This window comes from Rana temporaria, chromosome 12 (genome assembly GCF_905171775.1).
Source record: "Rana temporaria chromosome 12, aRanTem1.1, whole genome shotgun sequence".
NCBI classification, from domain to species: domain Eukaryota; kingdom Metazoa; phylum Chordata; class Amphibia; order Anura; family Ranidae; genus Rana; species Rana temporaria.
The window spans coordinates 77,593,988-77,613,603 of NC_053500.1; the positions used below are offsets into that span (position 1 = coordinate 77,593,988).

General features: G+C 43.9%; 1 protein-coding gene across 1 annotated transcript in view; it reads left to right on the top strand.

The window, feature by feature from the left end:
• The window catches only part of BRCA1 (BRCA1 DNA repair associated), a 290,350-nt gene that overhangs the window by 121,487 nt on the left and 149,247 nt on the right, over window positions 1–19,616 (top strand). Inside the window, exon 12 of the mRNA XM_040331227.1 lies at window positions 17,766–17,940. Within this exon, the coding sequence (XP_040187161.1) occupies window positions 17,766–17,940 (175 nt within the window). The remainder of the gene's footprint in view (window positions 1–17,765; window positions 17,941–19,616) is intronic.

The window sequence follows — 19,616 nt, forward strand, 5'->3', positions numbered from 1 at the left end:
CCTGCACCCCTTTACATTACACAGATCTCTGGCACCCTTTTACATAACACAGCCACCTGCACCTCTGGACCCCTTTACATTACACAGCACCCTGCACCTTTTTACATCACAGCCCTCTGGACCCCTGTATATTACACAGCCCCCTACACCTCTGGACCCCTTTACATTACACAGCACCCTACACCTCTGGACCCCTTTACATTACACAGCACCCTGAATCACTGGACCCCTTTACATTACACAGCCCCCTGCACCCCTTTACATCACACAGCCCCCTTCACCTCTGGACCCTTTTACACTGCACAGCCCTCTGCACCCCTTTACATTACACAACACCCTGCACCTCTGGACCCCTTTTACATTACACAGCACCCTGCACCACTGGACCCCTTTTACCTTACACAGCCCCCTGCACCCCTTTACATCACACAGCCCTCTGGACCCCTTTACATTACACAACCGCCTGCACCTCTGGACCCCTTTACATTACACAGCACCCTGCACCCTTTTGCATCACAGCCCTCTGGACCCCTTTACATTACACATCCCCCTGCATCCCTTTACATTACACAGCACCCTACACCTCTGGACCCCTTTACATTACACAGCACCCTGCACCCCTTTACATCACAGCCCTCTGGACCCCTTTACATTACACAGCCCCCTGCACCTCTTTACATTACACAGCACCCTGAACCCCTTTACAATACACAGCACCCTACACCTCTGGACCCCTTTACATTACACAGCACCCAGCACCCATTTACATTACCCAGCACCCTGCGCCCCTTTACATTACACAGCACCCTACACCTCTGGACCCCTTTACATTACACAGCACCCTGCACCCCTTTACATCACAGCCCTTTGGACCCCTTTACATTACACAACCCCCCGCCTGACACCCCCCAGTGTGTGGCACCCCGGTGCGGCCCGCCCCCCACTTAGTATGCCTCTGGCCACACCTTTATTGCCGTGGCGGTATGTTTTGGGTCATTGTCCTGCTGGAAGACCCACTTCCACAACCCATCTTCAGTGTTCTGGCTGAGGAAAGAAGGTTCTCATCCAAGATTTTACAATACATAGCCCTATCCAATGGCCCCTCAAAGCAACAGTCTGTACCCTTAGCAGAGAAACAGCCTCAAGGCATAATGTTTCCACCTCTGTGTTTGATTGTAGGGATGGTGTTTTTAAGGTCATAGTCAGCATTTTTCTTACTCCAAATACATTGAGTCCCCCTTCTCAAGAAGGCACATGTACAGTCATGCTAATGAACATCTAAATGATTCAGAGAAGGATTGGGAGAAAGTGCTGTGGTCAGATGAGATCAAAATTTATGTCAGGTCACCTGAGGCCAGGAGACAGATGCACACCGTTGGGGTCAGGAATGTACCACTATGGTGGTGGACCCTATGGTTGACTGCTGCAGATGGAACTCTAGGTGGTTCAGAAAAGCAGGTCCACTGGAGCACCAACACGGATCCCACTGGGAGCTAGATTCCCCAGGGCGCAGAGTCTAATGCCTCGTACACATGATCGGAAATTCTGACAGCAAAAGTCCAATGTGAGCTTTTGAATGGAAATTCCGACCGTGTATGCTCCGTTGGACTTTTGCTGACGGAATTTCCGCCAGATTGAGAGCTGGTTCTCAAATTTTCCGATCTTCTGTAGCAATTCCAACACGTGCTCGGTAACAATTCAACGCATGCTCGAAAGCATTGAACTTCATTTTCTCAGCTCGTCGTAGTGTTGTACGTCACCGGGTTCTTGGCGGACAAAAGGTCCGTGTGACCGTGTGTATGCAAGCCAAGCTTGAGCGGAATTCTGTTGGAAAAACAACCTAAGGTTTTTCCGACGGAAAATCCGATCGCGTGTACGTGACATTAGAGCCATCAGGTGTTCACCAGAGCATCTAGTGGTGAGGATGGACTGCGCTGCAACTGCAATATAGTCCATAATATAAATTGTGATTAATCCACAGTTCATCCACTTTGTAACAGTTACACCCCCAAAACTTAAATATGGTTAAGGTGTTCAGCTTCAAACATCGCACAGCTCTCTCTGTCATTGCTTCATCTTCCTTCTCTACACTGTGGTTAAACAGACTCTCCAGATATTAATGACCTTTTCACAAAGTAGGTCTATTGTGCTTATCAATTTGACTTGTATGCTTGAATCCTTGCTGCCCAATGCTTGTATCGGATAGGAAAGGAAAAACCCAGAGAAGAGGAAGCCAACATAGCCTAAAACCATAAAAATTTACATCTGATGTAAACGTGGGATGCAGTGCTCTGGACATCTAGTCTTACATATACGGCCTTATGATATATTGGGACCTCTGGAATACAATGTGTTCAAAACCCCTTTTTCATTTTTGAGATGGGACTTTCTCTGAATAATGCATTAAGAGATGTGAAAAGGTCCAAAACTGTTGTGTGTAAGTCTATAATATTTCACTTAAAGGGGTTGTAAAGCTTCCCGTTTTTTCACCTTAATGCATCTTGTGAATTAACCACTTCCATACAGAGCACTTATACACCTTCCCGCCCAGACCAATTTTTAGCTTTCAGTGCTGTTGCACTTTAAATGACAATTGCGCGGTCATGCTACACTGTACCCAAACTAAATTTTTATCATTTTGTACCCACAAATAGAGCTTTCTTTTGGTGGTATTTGATCACCTCTGGGATATTTATTTTCTGCAAAAAAAATGACCGAAAATTTCGAAAAAAAACGTTTTTTTGATTCTGTTATAAAACATTGTAAATAAGTAAGTTTTCTCCTTCACTGATGGACACTGATGGTACTGCACTGACGGGCACTGATAAGGCGGCACTGATGGGCACCGATGAGGTGGCACTGATGTGGTGGCATTGATGGGCACTAATATGCGGCACTGATGGGCGGCACGGATGGGCACGGATAGGCGGCACGGATGGGCACGGATAGGCGGCACGGATAGGTGGCACGGATTGGTGGCACAGATTGGGACTGATAGGTGGCATGGATGGGCACTGATAGGTGGCACGGATGGGCATAAATGGGCACTATCGTATGTGTTGTACTAATGGATGCCAAACAATGCCTGCCAATCAGTGATGCCCATTGTGGGCACTGATTGGCATCCATTGCGGCACTGATTGGCATCCATTTTTTGTGTCCTTTTCATCCCTGGTGGTCTAGGGTGGCATACTTTTTTTTTTTTTAATCCCTGGTGGTCTAGTGGCCATCCCTGGTGGTCTAGTGGCCATCCCTGGTGGTCTAGTGGCCATCCCTGGTGGTCCAGTGGGCATCCCTGGTGGTCCAGTGGGCATCCTCGGGGGGGGGGGGGGCTGTGCTGATAATCGATCAGCACAAACCCCCCCCTGTCGCAGGAGCAGCCGATCGGCTCTCCTCTACTCGCGTCTGACAGACGCAAGTGAGGAAAAGCCGATTACCGGCTTTTCCTATTTACATCGTGATCAGCCGTGATTGGACACGGCTGATCACGTGGTAAAGAGTCTCCGTGAGAGACTCTTTACCTTGATCGGTGTTGCGGGGTGTCAGACTGACACCCTGCAACAACGATCGCCGCGATGCACGCCCCCGGGGGCGCACAGCGGCTCAGAATCCAGAGGACGTCATATGACGTCCAGTCAGGATTCTACAACCACTTTGCCGACGTCAATCTGTCATTGGCGGGTGGTAAGTGGTTAAGGTGAAAAAAAACATTTGATTCTTACATTCTTTTTTTTCTTTTTTTTTTGATTATTAAATGTATTTCTCCTTTGTATTAATATATTGAGGACAAAATAAATATGTGTATTGCTGTTTTTTCACAGGCTGCTGTCTTGTATCCTGAGCAAGGGTCCCTCAGACACGATAGTCTTTATGTAATTAGTGTTAAAAGCAATAAGCAGTAACTCCCAGCAAGCACTCAGATCATCTTCTGTTAGCTTAACTTTGTATACTGTATACTTCATGACCTGTAATGCCATCAAATTATAAATTTTTCAGTAGTATTAAATGAAAGAAAGGCCAAATTGTTACTTTGACAATAATGCATTGTAGTAAAGTATTAAAAAGGCAGCCCTGTTCCCAAAATCTTGATGTAGGATTTTAGAACTGCTATTTATCCTAGAAAGTTTAACAGGAGAACATTAATTTGGCTAAAAGCTTTTTCAGAGATGTGTATGTAACGCTCAAAAATATATTGCTCAGGTTCCTTAAGTCACTATCATGCTATTCTTCATGAAGCAAATTAAGAAGCTATAATAATTCTCCCTTGTCTTGTTGACAAAAGTGTAAAGTTTGGGATTTTTTGAAGCAGAGAGTGAAAATAGATGAACCTTTTATCTTAAGTTCAGTTGTAGGCAAATGACACACTTTCAGACATTTTGTGGCAAAATATTTTATCATAGGTGTATTTTAAATGATAGAGACAGAATATCAACCAAAACTTCAGAAACTGGAGAAATCCTTGTTGGTAAGCACAGAGATAAGATGTTTCTTGTAGTTGGTGACCAGGTTTGCAGAAGGGATTTTGGTCCATTTTTCTTTACAGATCTTCTCTAAATCCTTAAGGTTTCTTGGCTGTCACTTGGCAACTCAAAATTTCAGTTCCCTCCAATAATTTTCTATAGGATTAAGGTTTGGAGACTGGGCTAGACCACTTCATGACCTTAATGTGTTTCTTCTTGGGCCACTCCTGTGTTGCTTTGGCAGTATGTTTTGGGTCATTGTTATGCTGGAAGACCCATCCATGACCGATCCTCAGTGTTCTGGCTGAGGGTAGAAGGTTCTCATCCAAGATTTTACAATATATGGCACTTTTTATTGGCACCTCAATGCGGCTAAGTAGGCCTGTACCTTTAGCAGAGAAACAGCCCCAAAGCATAATGTTTCCACCTCCGTTAAAGCTAAAGAGCTATATTTTGGTCTCAACTGACCACAGCACTTTCTCCCAATCCTTCTCTGAATCATTTAGATGTTCATTGCCAAACTTCAGATGGGTCTGTACATGTGCCTTCTTCAGGAGGGCGACCTTGTGGGTACTGCAGGATTTCAGTCCATGGCTGTTTGTTGTTTTACCAAGGTTTGCTTGGTGACTGTGGTCCCAACTGCCTTGAGATTGCTCACAAGCTCTTCCTGTGTAGTTCTGGGTTCATCCCTCACTTTTCTGATGATCAGCCTTACCCCATGAGGCAAAATCTTGCATGGAGCTCCAGACTGAGGGTGATTGGTTATTTTGTATTTCTTCCATTTGCAAATAATCACTCCAACAGTTGTCTCCTCACCAAGCTTTTTGCTGATGGTCTTGTTATAGTCAGGTTGAAAAAAGACCATCCAGTTCAATCATAATAAAAAATAAAAATAAATCATACAATCCCATATACCCAATTCTATACCCACAGTTGATCCAGAAGAAGGCAAAAAAAAAAAAAAAAAAACAGCAAAGCATGATCCAATTTGCTACAGCAGGGGAAAAAATTCCTTCCTGATCCCTCGAGAGGTAATCTACTGAGATGGCCAGAACCACCTCTGGAGGGAGTCTGTTCCGCATTTTCACAGCTCTTACTGTGAAGAAACCTTTCCTTATTTGGAGATGAAATCTTTTTCATTTGTAGCCCATTCCGGCCTTGAACAGGTCTACAATCTTGTCCCCGACGTTTTTTGACAGCTCTTTGGTCTTGCCCATGATGGTGAGGTTTGAACGGAAGAGAGATTCTATGAACAGTTGTCTTTTATACACATAATGAGTTAGTCATTAGGGGAGTGCCTTCTGACAGAACTAATCTGTATACCACATGAGCACATACTGTAGCCAGTCTGTGGAAACCAGAGTTATTGTTGGTTGGTAGGGGATCAAATACTTGTTTTACTCACTAAACTGCAACTCAATTTATAATATTTATTATATTTTTATTATTTGTATCATATGCTTTTTCTGGATTTTTGGTTTATATTCTCGATAATTTAAAATACACCTATGATAACAATTCTAGACCCTTAATTTTCGAGCAGGTGCTATATTTTCCCTTTAGATTAGGATTCCTAGGGGGTTAGTGAAGCAGGGATTTATAGGTAGGTAACTTGACAAAGCAGCGTGGAATAGTAGGGGTTTAGAGAGTTTTGTTCATTCAACTAGTAGGTTGAAGGAAAAAAAATGACAGATTTCTTGATCCATGCAATCAATGTGTATACAGGGGTCTTCCCCGTTACACTGTTGTATTCTGACAACGTAATGCTGCACGGTGCTCTGGACGGAGGCTGCAATGCTGCTACACACAGTGCTCTGGACAGTGGTCTGAGCTGAGGAGGCCTGTATGCTGCACAGTGCTCTGGATAGTGATTTTAGGAGGCCTGTAATGCTGTGCACAGTGCTCTGGACGGTGGCTGTAAAGCTACACAATGCTCTGGATGGTGGTCTGAGGAGGTCTGTGGATGTCTTTAATGCTGCACAGTGTTCTGGACGGTGGCAACAATGCTACACACAGTGCTGTGGACGGTGGTCTGAGATGAGGAGGCCTGTAATGCTGCACAGTGCTCTGGACAGTGGTCTGAGGAGGCCTGTAATTCTGTGCAAGTGTTCTGGACGGTGGCTGTAATGCTACACAGTAATCCTGGATTGTGGTCTGAGGAGGCCTGTAAATGCTGCAAAGTGCTCTGGACAGTGGTCTGAGGAGACCTGTAATGCTGCGCACATTGCTCTAGTCGGTGGCTGTAATGCTACAGTGTGATCCTGGATGGTGGTCTGAGGAGGCCTGTAATGCTGCACAGTGCTCCTAGATGGTGGTATGCAGAGGCCTGTAATGTTGCACAGTGTGCTGGATGGTGGTCCAAGGGGAGGCCTGTAATGCTGCACAGTGCTTAATGGTGGACTTGGGTCTGAGGGGAGACCTGTAATGCATAGTGCTCTGGATGCCGGTGGTCAGAGAAGGCCTGTAATACTGCACAGTGCTGGATGGTGGTCTCAGGTCTGAGGGATGGCCTGTAATGCACAGTGTCCTGGATGCCAGTGGTCAGAGGAGGCCTGTTGTATTACTGCACAGTGCTGGATGGTGGTTTGAGGGATGGCCTGTAATGCACAGTGTCCTGGATGCCGGTGGTTGGAAAAGGTCTGTTGTAATGCTGCACAGTGCTGGATGGTGGTCTCAGGTCTGAGGGATGGCCTATAATGCACAGTACCCTAGATGCCACCGCCAGTGGTCAGGGGAGGCCTTTAATGCATAACAGTGCTCTGGACAGATGGTAAAATGAGGAAAGACCTTCTGTAATTGTAATGTACACTGCACACTTACAGTGGGTGCTCCTGTTTTCTCTCTGAGTTGGGACTCAGTATTGGGACTCGGGAGCCCTTGCTTTAATGCACAGTGCTGTTCTGGGCTCTGGCAGTCTTCACGGTGCACACAGTCGCTTGCTTGCAGAAGCAGGCATAGCTCCATAAAAAACAAAAGTTAGTTCACAAGGCTTAACGACCCTGCCTCACATTTTTGTTTTGTATGCGTTCGTTAACAAAACAGATTTGATTTGAGTCAATGGATGAAAATGCGCTGTACTTCGTTTCGTTTTCATCACTAAAAATGCAGCTGACGAAAAAAAATGTAAACGTTTTTGTTGACTAAATCAACACTGGTTGCCAACAAATACTTCAAATTTGGACTTGTCAGTCAAGAGCACATGCTGACATTTTTATGCACACTTGTTCTTGTGTTGTATAAGATTGGGGTGATCAGACTCAAGCGATAGGTGCGTTTTCAGTGAGTACGCCAGTCCAGAACTGAATTTCTAAGGGCCTGGTAGCCCACTTTTATTTAAAATTACAGAAAGGTTCACAAAGGTATCAGTATCCCACACAGGGGGTTCCACCATTACTGTATCTTGTATATACAATACTACATTCTTCCCATATGGCTGCTTCAGGCCTCCTCAGACCAAAAGACTTTCCTGGAGTTAAACTTACTCCTGATCAGCGCCTTGCTGCTCAATCACCAATCACTCCTGAAGACATGCATGCTCTGGCTGCACCCATGCAGCCTCTGACTCCTCTCAGAGGAATGGGAATCCAACTGACTTCAATGCACAGACTTCCTGTCTGTTGGGTGGGGCCCTGAGCCATAGTCAGGTAACAACTAATTAGCCCAACACACAGCTATGCAATCAGCGTGCCTTTCTCTCCCAAATCTGACATAAACCAGCAATCTTTAAGGTAGCACAGGGTCCCACCGCCACAGTGCATAGGTGACTCACTTAGATTTGTTTGTGCTTCAGGGGTATGGCTTTTTAGCTGCAAGTCTTCAATAAAGGCCACTTTTGACTGGAGTTCCCTGTACCCGTAGATGGGTGTACCAGAGTCCCACTGGTTTTTGTGCTGAGCTGATGAAGTGACTGGGCATTTCAAAGGGAAGTCAGCAAGATATGCCTTTAATTTCCTGCCACCTAAGTTTCATTGGCTAATCACTGTGTTTTTGGTCCCCAATGTTACTTGTTTTTTTGTGATTGAAGAGAGATCGGACAGCATCTCTGGAAATGCCTGGTCCTCCTTGAAATTTCTGTCTCCTTTTTGAAGCAGCAAGATCACCCTGGGGGATGGGGGGATTCATAAAAGGTGTCAGTCACCTTTTATAATTTCTTCAGGCTGCTCTACCGAATTTGTTGGTGCTAGCACCCGATCTATTTTGCCACTCTTGAGTACCGATGTACATCTGCACACCAACTAGTCTTAAATACAAAATTTCCCAATCTGTAAACTGGTGGTAAGTATTTCAGAGTCACTGCTGTAACGACAGTTTCGTAAAGTGGCAGTAGTTAGAACTACCTGAACTTGACACCTTTATTGATACGGTTACAGAAGCTGGTGCAAAGGCTTGCTTCAGGTAGGCACAGGTAGTTCTAAAGACTCTCTCAGGCAGGTGTTCCATTTGTGTGTTCCATTTTTTTTTTTATTCATCCATTTGCAGATGGAAATCGGACTGCAATTTTTTTTGAGCTTGCAGATCTAAACCGATTATCATCCATTTCCATCCTCCTACATTCCTGCTCATTTTTAAACGGAACACACAGCTAAAGACAGATGTTGCAAACTGATTTAACTGAATTGAACTGAAGACTGATGTGCAAATTGATGTACATTGAACTGAAGTGAAGGCTGATGTAACCTGAATATGAATTTACTTTTTTCTTAGCAGAAAAAAACATGACTAAACTGATATAAGCAAATGCTGCTCCAAGTCGATCCACTTTCATGCACACCTTTTAGACACACTCTGGGTGTCAGCCCAGTTCTCGCAAACCTGTGCATATGATCAAGCAAAAAAAAAGTCTTGATGGCTGCACTCCGAAAGCTGTAATCCACCTTTTATTTATACAAAAAAAATCAAAGCCGCATATCCGGACTTTCTCTCCTTAATCATATGACCGAACTGATGACACCTTTTGTGAAAGGTTCCTAAAAAGGAAACTACTGCCATAAATGTATTGGTAATGTTTTATTCCCCTGTCTGTGTCTTGTTGCTGTGTTCAATCTTGCAACTGTTTAAGATTTTTAATGTCTTTAGCAACCTTAAAAAGTAACAAACTTTTTTGTAGAAAAAAACATTACATCCTAGGTGAATGTTTACCTATAAAACATTCATATGGTGTATGAAACCTATGGGTGTACATATCAATGTAAATAGCAAGGATTTTAGCAAATTTTGTTGCAGCTTCCTCCCTTTTGTTCTGAAGTAATAGTGGTTTGTCTATGTTCATGTGCAAAGTGAATGTGAAAGGGTGTGACTTTATAATTATCAAGCAGCTGCTGCACTTTCAGGGCTCTAATGAGGAAAATGGCAGGGTCTGCATATCTTTCAATGTGATTGCACTAAAAAATAAATTTTTGTTGTAGAGGATGCCCAAAAATATTACTTGTGTAGCAATTATATATGTTATATTATATGTTTATTTGTTATTTTTTTCCCCCTGAAAGTGGAGTTGCCCTTTAACTTGTTAGTAGAGCATGGCTTTTTCTCATCCAATTTTATTCCTCCTACGCAAATTTTTCTTTTTCATTAAATAATTGTATTTTAGCCTACATCTTGTTAATCATCAGCACCTGTTAATAGCACCAACTGATAAAATTATATATATATATATATATATATATATATATATATATATATATATATATTGTATTTTTTATGGCGTTTTTTATAGGTTCAAATTGTGATTAACCAATATAGAGAGAAATATATTTTTAACCAAGTAATGACACTTCTGTTACATTAGAACTGGATTCAACTGAGTGAGCTTAAATAATTCTAATATTAAATAATAAGGGTTTTATTATGAGCATTTAACTTCTCAATACTAATGTATATTGCACCGGAGCCGAAAGAACGATTGCTTATTTGAGCTGAATAAGAATTGTATATATAATTGGTATGCACAGCTGGAAAGAAGACTCTCTACCAACGTGAAAATGGTCAATGGATATTCATTGAATATTGAATTTTCTTTGAAATATTCATGATAAAGATATTATCCAGAAAATAATTAAACTCTTAGAGAGATTTTTACATTGATATACTGCTCAGAGCTTTTTGGATGGCGAAATTTTCTTTCATTTCTTTTGTTCAGCCTGCATGCCCAGCTTTTCTCTTTTAGGTGTCGTTTGGTGGTTTTTGAATTTCATAGACCAAAACTCTGACCGTGTCATGTTTTAAAAACTTACCTCCTCACCTTTCATACTAGGTTTAGTGTTACACCCATATTTACCATGAAATACAGTCAATGTGCACAGCCCCCCACTTACAGGATTGCTGAGTTCTTATCCTTGCTGGCCTGGAATCTGTCATAGATGAAGTCAGTATGGATGTTATGACAGTACAGTTCCCTGTCCTGGTATTTGTTGCTCAGGGTTCACAAATAGGCAGGTTGTTTAATGTGGAGGAATCTGTTTTATCAGTTTCCTCCAAAGTTGGGGACCTGGAGCTCGGAGATTCCATTGCGATATGGGTGGGACGAAATCTCCAATCCTGGGACCGGGTTTTGGGAACAGCCAGGAGTCTGGCTGGTTGATTGATTGAGCAGGTGGGTCCTGGGCTTATAGCAGAGTCAGGGTTCTGGGCCTCATCCTCCTGAGGAATCCAGGAAAGCAAGGGAGAAGCATGCATCTCTGCATGGTATAGTCAGAGGGCCCAAAGCTGTGGGCTGAGCAGCACGAAAGCTGAAAAGAGGTACAGTGGTTGTACGGGAACTCTGTTATATGGCCAAGAGGGCTGAAGCGTAAAGCCTAAGCGGCAGCACTGCTGGAGAGAGCCAGGTGACTTGGTATTTTTTGTTTTATTATTCTTTCACTGCTGTAGCAAATTTGAAACCCTCTGCATGGGAATTCTGGATAAACATTTAAATGGCATAACTGGCGTGGACTGTGCTCACAGAAGCTAAATAACCCCCAATATTACAATGTGTATAGCTCCACCTGAACAGATTTATCATTCATTCATTCACAGGAATCTGAATTAAAAAAGCACAGCAGAGTTGACTGTAGTTCTTAATGAAGCAGACGTGTGATGACATCAGTTGTTGTTTGGGAGCGGACAGTCTGTATCTCTCTATAGACCAGGGGCAGGAGTAAGGCTGGGTTCCCTGCATCCGATTCGCATGACAGGAGATTGTGACTGGCTCTCTATGGAGCTTGTTCACATATCTCCGGGGGGGCGGCTGTGGAGTGGATTGCACAGGAGTCCTGTGTGTCTTTGGCTCAGTTTCAGGGCCGAATTTAGGCAAAAATTTAGCCCCGGTTCATCCCTGAAATGGTAAACAGTGACACACTGGACCCCCGCTGTGAGCTGCATGCGGCTTAGATGTGAACCCAGCCTAAAAGTCTGCAGGAGTCAGAGCGTTGCACTTGTAATCCACTGATTCCAAGCTCAAAAGAATACATGCACATTATTGCTTTTTGCAAAATTGGTGCATGTATTAAATAATTGATTTATTGCAAAATGTGGAATTCTTCTTTAAGCACTGGGTGCACTGTAGGTCTTTTAGGCATGCCAGCTGGGTACCACAGATACCACATACAGAATAAATGTAGACTTTAAAAAACGTATTCACACCTAACTATAACCTGGAGCACTTCATGGGGTTAAAAATGTCTCTTTCCCCTAATCGTCTTTCAGGACAGCCACCTGAGAGACCTTGGCTCCTTCCCTCTGTAGGAAACACCGCGCCAGCTTTCTATAAATTTCCTCCTCCCCTGCTGGCTCCTCAGTTATTTGTGTTTCCTCCAGAGGGGAGACACCAGCAGGAACCTGCCAGGAGAGCCAGGGAGGCTCAGGAAAAGACAGTCCAGAAAGGAAGCAGGGGCTTCTAAGGACAGACAGTGACTAACCTGTTACATGTTGGCCACCCTCGTATCCCTGAGTGCAGGCGCTGATCGAGGGGGCTCCATTTCTTCACCGAGTGCGGTGAGGGAAGTGTGCAGCCGGCGTTCCATAGCATGGCAGCGCGAGATGGGGATCTCAATGCGCAGCCACGCCGGGTATTGAGAACGCGCGTCGCCGAGGGCGGGTGACGTCATCACGGCGACGGGGGGCGTGCACTTTCGGGGTCACGACTTCCGGTTCCGGCCGTGTACTAAGAAATGGAGCCAGGCGAAGGCTGGAGGAGCTGCGCACGCTGTAGAGACAGCACAACGCACCCTGGTGACACACGGAATGTCGGAAGCGGACGGAAGAGGGCCTGCTCCAGCAGAGACCAGCTCCAGCCATGAGAAGGTAAGGGGAACCTAGGGTGGATCTCCCCAAACCTGAACCCACCACCCCTCCTCCCTCTCCTGGGTCCCAAAAAGAAAGGGGGGGTAGCCAATTCCCTCAGTGTCAGAGGGCAATGCATGGGGCCCCTAGTGAGGTAAGTCCACATGTAGGCACTGCGCACCTACTGAAGCAGGTACAGGTTGTTGATATTTTAACTGGGGAGGTTTGTGTTTTTTATGTCATTCCAGAAAACGGACAAAAGTAAAAACACCCACAGCTCAAAAAGGAGGTGTCCACAATGTCAAGCGACACTTAGAGATTCTTGGAAAAAGGCAATTTGTAGTGACTGTATTAATCAATTAGTACAGGAACATAATAGTGAGCACACGGAACTAGCATCATCAGTTAAAGAACTAGCCAATACCTTTGATTCCTTTAAAACCTTCTTTGAGGGATTCCAGCAGCTTCAGTCAGCTTCTCCTTCAATCTCAACGGCAGTTAAAACACCTTCCAACCGTGCATGCCCGTCAAACACTCCTACAGAGGAGGCGGACGAGGAACCTGATAACGCAGTGTCTGGTTCCCAGGAGTCAGACGAGGAGGCTCAGGAAGGAGATTCTAGAAAGCCTTCCTGGTACAAGCTCTCACTGGAGGATGTAGATCATCTCCTGGGAGCCATTTATACCACATTAGGTATATCAACGGAGAAAAAGACCCTATCCTTACATGATCAAATGTATGAGGGATTAGGGGAACAGGAAAATAAGTATTTTCCGGTTCACGATGTATTAATCGAAGCAATTAAAAGAGTGGCAGGACCCTGAAAGAAAGCCATTCTTTTCGAATACCCTTAAAAGACGCTTTCCATTTTCAGAGGATCCAGCATCAATATGGAACAAAATACCCAAACTAGATGCCGCCTTTTCACAAGTTTCAAGGCACACAGATTTGGCATTCGAAGACATGGGCATCCTATCCGAGTCTATGGATAAGAGGATGGACTCATTACTTAAAAAGTCATGGGACTCCACGCTGGGAAGTTTAAAGCCAGCAATGGCAGTCACAGTCGTGGCGAGAAATATGGAGTTCTGGCTAAATCAATTACAGACCCATATCGAGGAAGGAACTGCGCAAGAGCATATACTATCCTCTTTTCCCACATTACTGCGAGGTATAGCCTATATTGCAGATGCCTCAGCAGAACTAGTGCGCATGGCGGCCAGATCATCCGCACTAGCCAACTCAACAAAACGGGACGTATGGTTAAAGACATGGCAGGGGGACTGCGCGTCTAAAACCAAACTATGTGGCATCCCATTCACAGGGGATTTGCTTTTCGGCCCAGGGTTGGAAAAGGTGCTAGATCGGACAGCGGATAAGAAAAAGGCATTTCCGCTGAAACGCAAAGCACCCTGGAATCTGCCTCAACAAAACAAGAAGAGACAGAAAAGTGCAACCTGGACCCCCAGAGGTCCTCGTTACACTACTCCCAAGGTAGACAACCAAAAAAGGCCTTGGGTCCCGAAAGGGAAAGGTAGAGGAGGAGCGTTTTTTCGTCGTCCTGAACAAACCTATGACAAAAAAATGACGAAGTGATCAAGGTAGGAGGAAGACTGGGGGCCTTCCTACCACAATGGGAAAAAACAACTTCCAATCACTACATTTTGAGAACGATAAAGGACGGATACTACCTAGAGTTCTCAAAACCACCCCCAAGCAGATTTTACGTAACCAAGCTTCCAAAAAACAAGAAGAAAGCCGACGGCTTAATGAGGGCCATAGAGGATCTCAAAAGGCAGGAAGTAGTGATAGAGGTGCCAAAAGAGGAAAGGGGAATAGGGTTCTACTCCCATATGTTCGAAGTAGTGAAACCCACCGGGAAGGTCAGACCAATCTTAAACCTCAAACCCCTGAATGTGTCCATAACATACAAACGGTTCAGAATGGACTCAATTTATTCCGTCAAGGCCCTACTACCACCAAATTGTTTTCTGGTTTCCCTAGATTTAAAGGACGCTTATTTACACGTCCCAATACACCAAAACTGCCAAAAATTTCTCAGACTGGCAATAGAAACCAAAAACAAAATCAGACACCTACAGTTCCGAGCCCTGCCCTTCGGCCTTTCTTCTTCACCCAGAATATTTACGAAGATTCTGGCAGAAGCCTTGGCACCCTTGCGAGTCCAAGGCATATCGATCATTGCATACTTAGACGATTTACTACTATTCGCAGAAACTCCAGAAAAATTACGGAGAAATCTCGAGATCACACAAATATTTCTAAAAAATCTAGGTTGGTTAGTGAATTTGGAAAAATCCAATCTACAACCGACATAACAATTAATCTATCTGGGATATGTACTGGACACAGTCCAACAAAAAGTATTCCTGCCCGAAGAAAAAATAGCAAAAATACAAAAGGAGATAGGTACACTACAAACAAACTCAACATGTACCATCAGAAAACTAATGTCAACCCTGGGGCTATTAACATCTGCAATCCCAGCGGTACAATGGGCATCCTTACATTTCCGTCCACTACAGATGTTTTTACTAAAAACATGGGACCACAAGCAAGAGTCCTTGGACGCCAAGGTTCTTATACCAACCAAAGTAAAGAGAACCCTGTGGTGGTGGAGGACAAAGGAAAATGTAAACCAAGGTCGACTTTGGACACTGCCCATTTCCAAAATCCTGACCACAGATGCAAGTGGCACAGGTTGGGGAGCGCATCTAGGCTCCCAAATAACATAAGGGACATGGAAAAAAGAGGAACGGATGAGATCATCCAATTGGAAGGAATTGAAGGCAGTAGGGTCAGCACTTCAATCCTTCCAAGAAGATCTAAAGGCTCATCACCTACAAATCAGATCCGACAATGCCTCAGTAATAGCCTATATAAACAAACAGGGAGGAACAAGAAGTGGAACCCTGTGGGCACTTGCACAAGAAATCCTGACATGGGCAGAGAAGAACACACTCTCGATATCAGCAGTCCACCTAAAAGGGGACCTAAACAGAGTGGCAGACTTCCTCAGCAGGAGGCAAGTGAAGGAAGGCGACTGGGCGCTAAATCAAGAGGTGTTCAACCAGATCACACAGAAATGGGGAACACCTCAAGTAGACTTATTTGCCTCGAAAGAAAACAGGAAAGTCAAACGATTCTATTCTCTAAAGAGAGAGGACGGGGCCCTAGGGGTGGATGCGTTGGCACAGAGCTGGGCATTCAAGATGTGCTATGCCTTTCCTCCTCCAGTACTGATACCAGCAGTAATAAGGAAATTGCGCATAGAAAAGACAACCCTAATCCTCATAGCACCCCATTGGCTCAGGAGACCATGGTTCTCTATGCTAAAAGAACTAGCTATAGAACCCCCCTGGCTGCTTCCGGTACAGGAAGATCTGCTCTCCCAGGGACCAGTATACTGCCCCCAGGTCAAAAGGTGGGACTTGGCCGCCTGGTGTCTGAGGAGCAGCTACTGAAAGCTAAAGGTTTCTCAAACCACTTAATAGCAACACTGCTAAAAAGCAGAAAAGTGGAGACACGCAATATATATCAGAGTATGGAAGTGCTTTAATAACTGGTGCACAGAAAATACTTTCAACATTCAGAGCTCAGTAGCAGTCTTAGAGTTCCTACAAAAGGGTGTAGAGAAAGGACTAAGCATCAGTACCCTGAAAAGCCAAGTGTCAGCTCTATCAGTTTTTCAAGAAAGACGTCTGGCAACTGACCCATGGATAGTCAGATTCTTCAAATCCCTGAGCAGACAAACACCCATACGATGTACAATTTTTCCAAAATGGGACCTGTCACTAGTATTACAAACATTGACAGGAGACCCCTTTGAGCCATTAAAAAATTGTAGCCTAAAGACATTGACGTTAAAAACAGTCTTTTTGGTAGCAATTACGACAGCTAAAAGAGTCAGTGAGATAGAGGCGTTATCTATCAGACCCCCTTTTTTTCAGGTTTTTGCAGACCGCATTATTTTCAAGATGGAACCCGGGCTTTCTGCCGAAAGTAGTCTCGAGATTCCACAGAGAACAGGAAATTGTGTTACCCTCATTTTGTCATAATCCTGCTAAGGAACAAGAGGTTAAATATCATAATTTAGACGTTAGGAGATGCGTTTTACATTATTTAGAAGTAACAAAAACACTCAGGAAGACAGATTCCTTATTTATTTTACACACTGGAGCTAGGAAAGGGCACAATGCCACTAGACGCACCATAGCCAGATGGCTAAAGGAAGTCATTGAACAGGCTTATAAGTTAGGAGGCATACAGATCCCAGAGGGTATCAGAGCGCACTCCACAAGATCAATGGCAGCCTCACAGGCAGAAAGAGCTGGACCAACGCCGGAACAAATTTGTAAAGCGGCAACATGGTCCAGCTTCGACACCTTTGTGAGACACTACAGGGTGGATCTCTTATCAGTGAAAGATCAGACATTTGGACGTAAGGTCTTACAAGCTGTGGTCCCGCCCTAAGGGTAAGTGCTCGGTTATCCTCTCAGGTGGCTGTCCTGAAAGACGATTAGGGGAAAAACGAAGTTACTTACCAGTAACGTTCTTTCCCGTAGTCTTTCAGGACAGCCGGGTAACCCACCCAAAAGTAAGTAGAGAATTTCCTTGCAGGAAATGTGATATAGTTAACTATTTGTATCATATATTCTTGTGTCTCCCCAGAAACTGGAGGTGCTCTTTAAAGAACTGAGGAGCCAGCAGGGGAGGAGGAAATTTATAGAAAGCTGGCGCGGTGTTTCCTACAGAGGGGAGGAGCCAAGGTCTCTCAGGTGGCTGTCCTGTGACTCTTTAATGTATAGTAAAAAGTATTAGAGTAGCTGTGTTGTATGTAGCAGGCTAGTACCACATTGGATTCATCTAAATCTAAAATGCAAGTTTGTAGAAAATGCTGACTATTGCATTTGGTTCCATCCTTTTCACCCAGCTTTGAAAAACTATCTGTTGTTAATTACACTTAACATAGCTTATTTCCCCACTTATACTAGTGAGATTAAGCTTGTGGGGTGCCTTCTCTTACAGCAGCGGGATGCTTTGCGGAACAATTTAGAAAAAATCCAAGAGGAAATGGCTGCTCTGGAAGCCAAACTGGAACAGCACAATGCACAAAGCCCTTCATCTGAGAAGAAGCAAACCTCCACAGCTGAGCTTAACACAATAAGACTGCAGGAGACATGCCAGAAACAAACAGACCATGGTAAATATGCATACATCAAAGCTGCTGTTTGTATAATGACTTACTGCTCACTACATATACTCCAGCTTCACACAGAGCCAGCCTGCTGGGTAAAATTACTGTGCATTTCTGTTTTTTTTCCGTACGTGGCATATTAACTTAGCTAAGTGTTTAACTTATACAGGTATCTACAACAGAGTTAAGGTAATCTGACTCTTGCGAGTAATAGTGTACAAGTATATATACATTTTTTTTTTTTTACTACAGAGTGTATATCGTGGGTGAATATATGTCTATGGTATTAAAGTGTAAGTAAACCCCCCTGTCAGCTTTCTTGTCTGAAAACCATATATTTGCCTCTGTTTAATCTACAACTGCCATGATACTGCACATGTGATCAGTTATGACACCAGACGTTGGATGGTTTGACAGTTTGGTTGAGAGCACAACCAATGGGAGTGTTACATTTCTGACGCGTGTCGGAAATTAAACTGTTTTATGGATGGGTTTACTTCCGCTTTAATAAAGAGCAGCCAGTTTTAGAAGAACACATAAGAACAAATTGTAATTGTACCACAAGTTGAGACTGATCCTGCTCAAGCTGAAGGAAAATTGGGCATTTGTAATTATCTGAAACTCCATTGTTATAAATCTTAAACTGTACCAATCAGGAAGTCCTTTTTGTTCTGTTGTATACCTGTGTGCTCCCCATGTGAGTCTGTAAGCCTCCACAGAATCTCACTTTATCTCATGTAAGTACTTAACCACTTCCCACCCAATGTACATCACATGACGTCCTGGACTTTGAGTGAGGATATCTGAATGATGCCTGCAGCTACAGGTATCATCCTGATATCATCTTTTTTGGCCAGCGATTCCCTGCACCGTAAGAACAATCAGCCGCTTGATCATTCTTACAGGTGGCGGGAGGGGTCATCTCCCCCTGCTGTCCTCCGGTGCTTCTACCAGCGGAACCAACAAATCGGTCACCGCCAGAAGTTGAGCATAGAGATTTATGGTGACCAGTCATCTCTCTTACCCTTGGAGGCCCGGGTGCAACGTTACGACGTCACGTCCAGGCCAGCGGAAGTAAACAATGCCGGGTACATGGCTGGAAAGGCGGAGACAGTTTATATTTTTTTTATCTCGGCCTTTCCAGCCTGAAGGAGAGATGTGGTGTCTTATAGACCCTGCCTTTCTCCATAAAGAGGACCTGTCATGTACTATTACAACGGATGTTTACATTCTTTGTAATAGGAATAAAACTGATCAAAAAAAATTTTTTTTTTTAAAGAGAAAGTGTAATAATAAAAGTAAAATAAAAATTGAATGCGCCCTTGTTTTTGCGTGCTCGCGCACATAAGCGAACGCATACGCAAGTCGCGCACACATGTGAGGTATTGCCATGTGTGTTAGAGCGAGAGCAACAATTCTAGCCTAAGACCTCCTCTAACTCTAAACAGGTAACCTGCAAAACAAATTAAAACTTTTTAAGTACCAAAGTTTGGCACCATTCCACGAGTGTGCGCAATTTTAAAGCGTGACATGTTGGGTATCTATTTACTTGGCGTAATAGCATTTTTCCCGTTATCCAAAAAAAATTTAGCTAATTTTAATGTTTTTTGTTTTTGTTTTTTGTTGTTTTTTAATTCATGAAACTTTAAAAAAAACAAAAAAAAACACGTTTGAAAAATTGC